The sequence below is a fragment of the Branchiostoma belcheri genome, unplaced genomic scaffold, assembly GCF_001625305.1.
Source record: "Branchiostoma belcheri isolate BF01 breed outbred unplaced genomic scaffold, Haploidv18h27 scaffold27, whole genome shotgun sequence".
NCBI classification, from domain to species: Eukaryota; Metazoa; Chordata; class Leptocardii; order Amphioxiformes; family Branchiostomatidae; genus Branchiostoma; species Branchiostoma belcheri.
In genome coordinates, this window is record NW_017803876.1 from 2,352,373 (window position 1) to 2,362,263 (window position 9,891).

The window sequence follows — 9,891 nt, forward strand, 5'->3', positions numbered from 1 at the left end:
CTAGGATGCTGAATTGTTATGTTGGACAAAGATTTTGGTAATGAGTACTAATCACATCATTAGATCCAATACTCTGTAATCTCCAAAGAGTCCCAGGTACTTGTATATAGGAAATTCCAGCTCTATTTGTCACGGATATAAGTTAACACGAAGGAAGGGTACAGAACAGTGGGAGTTTCTAAGGACCTCTTTATTTTCTGCCTGCTGTATGAATCAGATATTATAGATTGCTTCAGATGTTAAGATGTAATTTTTATGCTGGAACGATGGAAGCAAAAGATAGCAAAAAATTCAAACAAGCAGAATAGGCAAGAATTGTTGTAACATTACATCCTTCATAAGGATATAACTTCTCGGACAGAAGTTGCTTGACTTACTTGAAGAACCTGAGCCAGTCTGCTAGTTCTGGTATCTGGGTGATGTCCCCCTGGAGAAGGAAACAACAGGAAATGATGTGATATCAATAGGGATGCTGTCTTTCCTACGGGACTCATCATGCAAGACTAACCTCTATAATTAAATATGGGAGGTGCGGATACTTCTATTATATGGCAAAAATCTATCATCATTACCTAAAACGTGACAGGATGAGAGGGCAGGTCTTTATGTTCCTAATGGATCGGTCCTCACACATAGTTCATCTGACATTCATAAGTATAAATATATTGAACAATACCAGATGGTTTCAGTATGACCTGATGTACGTATAACAATAATTGATCTCTTTTCTCTTCAGAGTGACCTCCTTACTAAAATGGCTCATACATCATTCAAACATCATCCTTCATAACTGTCGAATCTGCTTCCAAATGAGCTACCCAGGGAAATTCATGGTATGATATCAACCATATTTTACTCTAAGATAGCAAACTGTCTTTATATCTACAATTGATCTCTTTTCATAGTGATCGTTTAACTACAATTGCTCCTACTAGATGACATTCTGTCTTCTGCAAAATGATCTACCAAATGAAATAATAGAATAATTCATCAACCATATATTTCAATCTAAGATAGCAAAGTGTAATGACTTGATACATGCATTTACAGCTACATGTAGGCTTAATTCCTTTTTAGAGTGATCAGATATCTTCTCCCTGCAGAGACTGTTCATGCATCATTTATACATACTTCATGACTATTGACAGTCTGTACTCATATTTCATCCTCAGACAGTGAACTTGTTATTGGCATTGTGTAGGAACTGTGTCGAGAACTGTATATAAATGTACATATGAATACCAGGAAGACTAGAGGTGGGCCCTTCTATTGGTAATTCGAAATTATAAAGTTTCAAAGTTTCTTGTACTTACGGCTGCAGAGTTCTTTGCGCTCCCCTCCAGAGACACCTGTAGATCGGTAAGGGCTGCATCGATGTCGTCTGCAGAGTCGTTGGCGTTATTCATGTCTGGCTGCGGCATGGCCGACTGCAGGTTCACTTGCAACTGGAGAGGCAACAACAAACATCAGTTGTTAGATCAATCTAAAGATAAGAACTTATTATGCCTACTGTACTATACAGCAGTAATGGCTATTACATAAATTGCCAATTTTTGAAGGCTTAATAAGTAAATATTCTTGATTGAATAACAGTAACGTTTTCAAATTTGATCTCAAATTGGATTCAAAAGTAGGTCTCTGTTGCGGGGATGATTAGGCATTTATTTTTCATGAAAGTGAACAGCTTCATCTGTTGGGCAATTTGTAATTAATGGCACAAATACCTCTGCACTTGACTACAGATGTAATATAAAATACACCTGTAGAATGAAAATTAACACAATGACTGTTTGAAAGGAACAGAAGCAATTTAAAATCCAATTTTCAAGTTGGCTGCAACCTACTGAAATGTAAATGTACACAGTAGCACTCTATATACCAACCATATCTATATTTGCCCTTAACGTAAAGTTCCCACTATACTGGTAGTGTAACTGATCAATTTTCTCTGGGAATCCTTATTCCAAACGTGAATGTCTTTTTTAACCATGTTTTTGTTCAGTAATCATGTCTTGTGGGACTTCAGGTCACCAGAGCCTGACCTTAATTCACATCTACTGGGATATAAAGCCTGGCAGATAAACTCCTCCCTTGAGTTGGTAATCCCGTATTTTCAGATAATCCCCATCTTGGTACATCTCTGTAAGGTGTTTGACAGACTGAATGAGGCACAGACACTCTAAGAATACAAACCAACTAGCAATCTTTCAACAAGTTACAATGTTTACATCTTTGCTCTCTGTTGATGAGTGTTAATCTACTAATGATTTGGGTTGGTGACTGACAGCTTTCACAAATCTGGGAACAGTTGTGACATAGGTTCAAGTTGTACAACTACGATAACTGACTATGTTCTATTGGAAAATATGCTGGATTACGAAAATTAATCTTATTTCTAATACTTTCCAATATTTCAATATTTAGTCAAACAAGTGTACATCCTTGCATGTAACACTTCTCTACCAAGAAAACTTAATATCTGTTACCTAACTTATGGCTGATAAGCAAATGCATCAAAGTTATTGATATATATAATTTTTATAGATCTGGGTCTCCTGTGTCAAATGCATTTGTCTCTCCATTTCACAAGACCCAAACTGGTCCTAGTGATGCATACCGGTTCACTGGACTTGGATCCGGACTTGTAAGAATGTTTAGGTTCAAGTCCAAAAAAACCTAAAAGTCAAGAACCGAGTCCGGACTTATTACCATAAAGACCATTTCACATACCCCTCTCCTTTCCAAACCACCTAAAACCTTCCGTAGATTGTAAAATCTTTGCTGCAAAACGAAGAAAACATTGCCATCGGGCATCGTCAAGTACCGGCCTCCATGTTATGTGGCCAAAGTTTCACCCTGACAACATTGCAAGGTTGCCAACATGCAATTTTGTATAAGCCATGGGTTTAGGTCTGGACTTACAAGTCCGGACCTGAACCTAAACCTCTGGACTTGAATCCGGACCTGAACCTAAAATTGGGTTTAGGTATGCAGTCTGGTCCAAGAACCAGATCTAAGTAATAGAGAATTACATCCCAATCATGAAACGCTCACTTCCAATCCCCAAACTCCTAACAGCAGGTTATCTCATCTCCATTTATTGCCATGACAACTGCATCCTTACAAGATGCAAGGTTGCCAATTCCTCCAAACTTCCCACGTAGGTGTATTGATAAAACGACAACAGACAACATTAAAACCAAATTTATCTTTACTTCCAGGAGACTAATGTGATTTGGCTGCGCCTGTAATCAAATTTCTGTCTTCACCCATATCTACAAAGCTGCTTGCCAATCTGACCCAAATTAAGTTTCTGTCAGCCACTGATGCACATTTCCCTCCCCGATGTCTCCTGAGTGGCATGCAAACACTCAAGGTCTAGACGACTGCAAAACTTCAAGATGCAATTACAACACCTTCAATCAGTAGTTAGACAGACACTACCCAACTTTTAATCAGTTGCTCTGCAGAGGGCATCCATCCACAGGGATGCTGTAGTCGATAGATGTTTTCTTGAGTGAAAAGATATTGTACTTAAATTTAAGACTTTTTTAGTAGAGATTAATTCTATAGATTTCTCATTTGTAATAACTTGACTTCAAGTGAGTGAAGTGTTGTTTGAGGCTTGTGTGTCTCTTTTTTGTATGTTTGTGAGATTCCCAGTAATATACAATGCAGTGTTGCCAAACATCATCAATGTTTCTGTTTTTATCTGTGGGACTGGCACGGTTGCAAAGCTGAATGAATACGTAGGTAAAGTCTGTCATCTCTTGTTATACTTGTAGTTGTACTGTAGACATGTGTATGCTGGGGAACAGACTCCCCAAGCCAAGAGAAGTGCACAGGTCCACCCACCTGTAAAGCTGCAAACATCATGGCCTCCTCCTCCGTACACTCGATCCCCTCCGTCAGCAGCGACCACTTGGCCTGCTCGTAGATCTGGTTGATACGGACTGCGTCGTACTTGGGGTTCAGGTCAAAGAAGGAGTAGTACTTGAACCTGAGCAAGATGATGTCGTTCTCTCGGATGCCCTGCTCCATCAAGGATCGAGAGGAGTTCAGCCATCTGGAAATATCACACAAAAAATACAGGATGTAAAAAAAAAGGTAGCATTTGCAGATGCATAATGTTTACCTTCGCATATGGTCTGCTCTGTTAATTCTTACTCAAACACATTCATATATGGTCAGACAGGAGTCTAAATCCCTCCCGCTATAACATTGTAACATGATGTAACCCAATACTAGTTACCATGGTGCCAGATGTCTAGTTCAGGTCATTGATCTTATTGGTTTGGAGAAGAAAAGAATAAGAAGAGGAAACAGCACAAAAACAATATGATTTTAAAATGTCTAGGACATGAACTTGCCCTGTGTTTTGCTTCACCATGACGGCTTGTTGTATTATGTGACCACAGCTGGGAAACGAAATATTCCAAGCATCATAATGATGTCCTGGATAACATCAGAGACGTTTCTTAATTCGAAGTTAACCAGCCTCCTCACTGGCGGCATGCGAGCACGGTCCCCGGAATGATCCTTCATTATTGCTGCTTTATAAGAGGATTATACAGATTTATGTTGTATTATTGTATCCAGATGGTGCTCTCTGACCTCTAGTATGATTGAGCTGAACTTGGTCCGTTCTGGAATTCACCAGTGGCTTTGCTGACTAAGAGGCTTACTTGATGACCTAGTAACTGATCAGTGGCAGCCTTTCCCTTCATAATCTCCAGGCAGATACTACAGTGGCTAATGGTCACTCCTCTGGCCAACAGACACTGCTTGCCATTATAGGATCTGCTTGGAGATTAGACTTTTCTACAGAAGTCAGTCATTCCAGCACATGATGATGTTTGGGTCTGTAGGTCTGGTGGAGACACTACCTCATCTTTTGACAAAAATATTTAGCTTGGAGAACAATAATGGAGAACAACACTGGAGTCTAATATTATATCAAACGGCAGGATGAAAATGTCCAGAAGGTGTGGATAACCCATATTTCATGCATTGCAACAGGTGGAATGAATCAAGTTTCCTATTTTGAACCTGCACATTTCTAGGTCCCCTACAATTGTGATGGTGACCCTTCAGCAATAGGATGTAAGCCTGCTGTATAGTTAACTGTACATGCTGACCAAATGCACCTGTATGTTCTCTTGTGTATATCAAGACTAAATCATTCATCACTCATATCCAGAGCTATTTTGCTACTAGTGTATCAATTCTCCCAAAGAAAGTTCACATTTGAAAAAATGACTCTACTGTGAAATGCCGAGACATTTCATCTCGAACTTGACCTGTGGTGACCCCAGCATTCCTGGGACAACCCCAACTGACAGACATCAACCAGGTGGAGATTCAAAGTAAAACTCAAACTTGCCCTGTTCAGAGCTCAGAGGAACAAAATCTGACACTTTGGCCATCTAAAACTAGTCTTACATGTTTTGAATCTGTTATCTATAAGGTATCATTAAGGCTCTAAATCCCCACCTCCATGCCTGGGGCAATCTAGCAGCTTTTTAACAGTCCTGATCACAATAACAAGCCGACTAATTGGCTAAAATTGCTTCCTCCCTCTTGAAAATGATTCCAAGGGGACCTTTTCCACATCAATTTTCTTCACCAGTGAGTAACACATGGCCTCAATCCAGCCTTATGGCCTGAGGAATTCATCCAGACTACTTACTGAAGGTGTATATTTTACCAGTAATAAGATGATGAGGTTTGAACTCATGTCTTGAAGTTTGGTACTTTAATACCTTTACTACAATCCAGGTTTTGTTTTAAGTGTCCCTGAAGACTGTTACCCTCGAATCATGTATGTTCTATCCTCATCAATGAAACTCAAATAACAGTACGTGACGAAAAGGTGACTGCAGAGCAGTAAATTTGTTTTCTTCAGGGTACCCAGTCTGGGAGTCAAGGAGAAATGTGAAACTGAACACCCAAATTTCCCAGGAAGAGTTTTATCACTATCTTCCACCTGTCTGATGAAAATCCAGATATCCTCAGATTGTTTAGACTGATTGATACAGATGGGTTATGAAATGCGATAGGCCACATTTTGGTAAACATCCAAGGTTTCCTTCCCTGTTCCTGTGGCAAGTAAAGCCGAAATCTTCCCGCTGAGTGAGGGCATGTGCTGGAATTATCACACCTGCTGCCCGGTAAACGCACCAATTACCGTTAATGGTAGGGGAGTGATTGGACGGGCCCTATAGTATAGCTCACATGTAACATGAAAGGTGTTAGTCGGGCAGTGGGATTAGGGTGACTCAAGAAAGCAACACTTTAGTAAATTGGTGCAAATGATTCAACTATAGTGTGTATGTGTAACACAAGCTCTCACTGTCCTGGGCTTCAAGTCACCTGACTAGTAGCACGATTTGGTCAGGCTAATTCAACTAAGTTTCTTACTTATGATAATCTTTAGTTTTACATCAGTCATTGAGGGTTTGCAGAGAATAATCTATCTAACTCATGTTTTAGACACTGTGTGTTTGAGTGATTGCTTCCTGACACCGGCAGAGAACCACCTGGACAGATCTGATGACCTCAGCGCACACCTGTGGAAACCTGTTGCCCCACCTGTCCTGACAGGATGTTATGCATCCTCAGTGTTACAAATACCCACCTGTAGTCCCTATTTTGTATTGGTTGAGAAGGTTGCAGTAAGGAGGCTTGTGTATTTGCAGGAAGTGTTTTTGAATTGCAGAACAAAATTTTGACATTTTTGCAATATTGCAGAACACTGAAAAAAGTCTATCTACCACTGGTCCTGTCCAGCCTGTCACACATCCAGGACCTTCTCCCTGGGCCACTTTGCTCCAACAGCTCCCCAACCAAGGTCAGACGTGAAACGTAAATCTTGCTTCCCTAGCAAAAACCTTTGCCCCACATTCTGCAGTAGCTGCAGAGGTTTCAACTCAAAATGGAGCGGAAGCTTTGAACTTGATCTGATAACTAATTTAGCCATGGCCAGTGATCTCAACCAAAGGTTTGGCTTGGTCTGATATCACAGGGCCAAACTTCCTTTTACATGCAATGACCCAAATACTATCTCCCCAGTTGCTGAAGTAGATAGGCAAACTTGGTTACTCCAGAATCACCCAGCTAAAAATACTCCCATCTCCTGTGACCTTGTTTCAGATGTGGGGTAAAGGGGACATCTGGTAAGGCACTTGCCAGGAGGGTGCTGGACTTTTCGTGGTCACTTATATAGCAGTATTGAACACTTCTGTTGAGTGTTCAAGGATATCATGGTGACATATGAAACATCAATAAACATGCCAGCTGGCATATACATAAACATCCTTAATGTTCATGATCGCAACTACCCATATCAAATTTTAATTTTTCTATTTCAGTTGACACATTCTGAGGTGACATGCTTTCACCAGCAGCATGCAGAGATGAGTGAGTGGGTGAGAAAGTCAGTGAGTGAATGAGTGAGTGAGTGAGTTGACATTTGCAACACAAATCTTGTTGCGATAAAATTTTCATGGACAAGTAGCAAGTTCTAGCCTGGATGACATCATATTTGCATATTGGGGCTCCTATACTACGGGCAGCGAATATAAGGAGCCTTGTAGCAAATTGGATGGCACTAGGAAGTTACTATGATGTTGAGAAACACATCCAACCCCACCCATACTTACAAAGAATTTAGCCTGGCTCTCTCCACGTAGTTCTTGGGTCTGTGCAGGGTGGCGACTGCTTCTGAAGACGGCTTGGCCGGGCTAATGGACAGGGCGGACAGGTTGCTCCCATCGCTGTAAGGACTGTCTGGGAAGGAACTCAGGCTGTAGCTGGACGACACAGGGCTGGTTCCGTTGTAGCTGGGTACCCTGGGGTACGTGTTGTAACCGCTGGGTGTTCCCGGCGTGAGCGGCGTCCCCGGTGTGTGGGGAGCGGATCTGTAAGGGCTACCGGGCATACTCGCACTTCTGGGCGTCGTATGGGTCCCGTCCATCATGCTGGGTGTGGGGGTGGTGGGGTAGGAAGCATCACTATTGTTTGCGGAAGAAGCGGGCGAGGAGTACTTTTCGCCTTTCTTCTTTTTAAAGCTGCCTCTTTTTTCTCCCCGTTTCAAAGTCCGTTCATCTACCTTTTTCATGAAAGACAACTCCTCTGGATGGCGGATACCTGGAAAAGGGCGAGATGTCTTATTAGCTACCACAGTAGAACATAACATAATACAAACTAAACCAACCAAGAATCTATCCAATTGCTTGATTCATCATCAGATCTGGTTGTGAGAGTCTCACAGACGTTCATGACCTTTTCCTCCAGCCGTTCCTACGCAGGTTATCAATTGTTTATTTGGTCAAAGACAGTATCCCAATCGTGGCAGCCAAAGAACTCAATTGTTATTGGGACATTACATGAAGTAAAATTCGTTCCATAGTACAACTACAACGTAATCAGTTATTTTAGCCATCAGTAAGTTGTTGTTCATTCCACTCACCTAACATGGCACATACAGACATGACGGCATTGAACGCCATGTAGGAAAAATGGACTTTCAGGTCAAATTAGGAACTGGCCTGTGTAGGCCATGGAAACAGTCTAGCACCCAGGCTAACTAAGAATTTATCCACTTGCTAGATTAATTTCTAATTACATCCTGAATGTTTCTCCCACTTACCTAACATGGCACATACAGACATGATGGCGTTGAACGCCATGTAGGAAAAGTCGACTTTCAGGTCGACGAGCTGCAGGTCGGGGAGCTGGACCCGCAGGTTCTTGTGGGTGGGGGTGAAGTGCAGCTGGGCGTCGGCCTGGACGCCACACTTGTCCAGCGTCCAGTGGGTCCGCAGCAGCCACGAGTTCCTCTGCGGCCACCAGAAGCCGTGGTCGGACCAGTCCATCGCTACATCTGTGGGGGAGACAACAATATATGTTTTAATATCATTTCACTGGTAGATTGAATATAGCATGAAGACTGATATTTTGGCCCCATAGTAAGAACACTACATGGAGTACTGTAAATGCATCTACTTTTGCAGTGGTTTTAAATTTGTGGTATGAGGGAAAATGTTTTTGATGTTCACTTCTCGCAATTCTGTAGTACATCAGCAAGACAAACAGATATTTGCAGTGTCATGAATTTGTGGTAGCACGAAAATATAACAACTGAGAAAGTTTTATCATCTAATATCAACAGTATATAATTTAATAAGTCAAGAATGAGACTTACATATTAGTGTAACACTTGGTCTATTGATCTAAATATTTGATGCAACTTCACTTCTGTACAATTAATTTAACTACACCACTATCCCATGTTGCTCCAGTCTTGCAGAGCCAAACAAGAGTTCCACGATCTCATACCTTCGCCAAAAAATGTTAACCCTTGCGGGTGACGAAGTCTACGATTTTAATCATTGATTTTGTAAATAAGAGCCTCATTTGCATGGATTATATCAGTTGATCATATTCTCCATCCAATGACAGCCTTATCATAACAAAAAGGCTATTATAGCACTTCCTCATAAATTATGCAAATGAGGTCATGATTTGAATAAATTATGTTTATTGATGTTCACCTTCACTTAACTTCCAAATGTGGCAAGTATGAAATTCGGGGTGCAGCAGTTACAACTATGGAATTATAAGAATTTGCCATTAATTATTCAAATTAGGTCCTCATGTACATAATCTATATCCTCAGATGTTTTTCTCGTTCTCATGTAGATGTCACAACTGTTTCATAGTTCTATTATCGAACAAATCAGATTTATAGAATTTCCTCATTAATTATGCAAATTAGCTCTTGATTTGCATAATTGCCATCTGATTATGTCAAGCATTACTTCAACTACCTACATACCAAAAATCACGACAATACGTCAACCGGTTCTTGAGTTATCGTCCTTCAATTTT

General features: G+C 40.9%; 1 protein-coding gene across 7 annotated transcripts in view; it reads right to left on the bottom strand.

Moving 5' to 3' along the window:
• Positions 1-9,891, bottom strand: part of LOC109472174 (fermitin family homolog 2-like) — a 40,532-nt gene that overhangs the window by 12,508 nt on the left and 18,133 nt on the right. For 2 of the 7 annotated variants that reach the window (XM_019771764.1, XM_019771761.1), the window contains exons 4-5: positions 3,856-4,066; positions 1,314-1,445 (exon numbers count right to left, since the gene is read on the bottom strand). In XM_019771764.1, coding sequence (XP_019627323.1) covers positions 1,314-1,445; positions 3,856-4,066 — 343 coding nt within the window. Of the gene's footprint in view, positions 1-377; positions 428-1,313; positions 1,446-3,855; positions 4,067-7,661; positions 8,149-8,470; positions 8,489-8,650; positions 8,892-9,891 lie in introns of those variants that run through there. The other 5 variants (XM_019771765.1, XM_019771767.1, XM_019771766.1 and 2 more) reach the window with 5 other exon arrangements.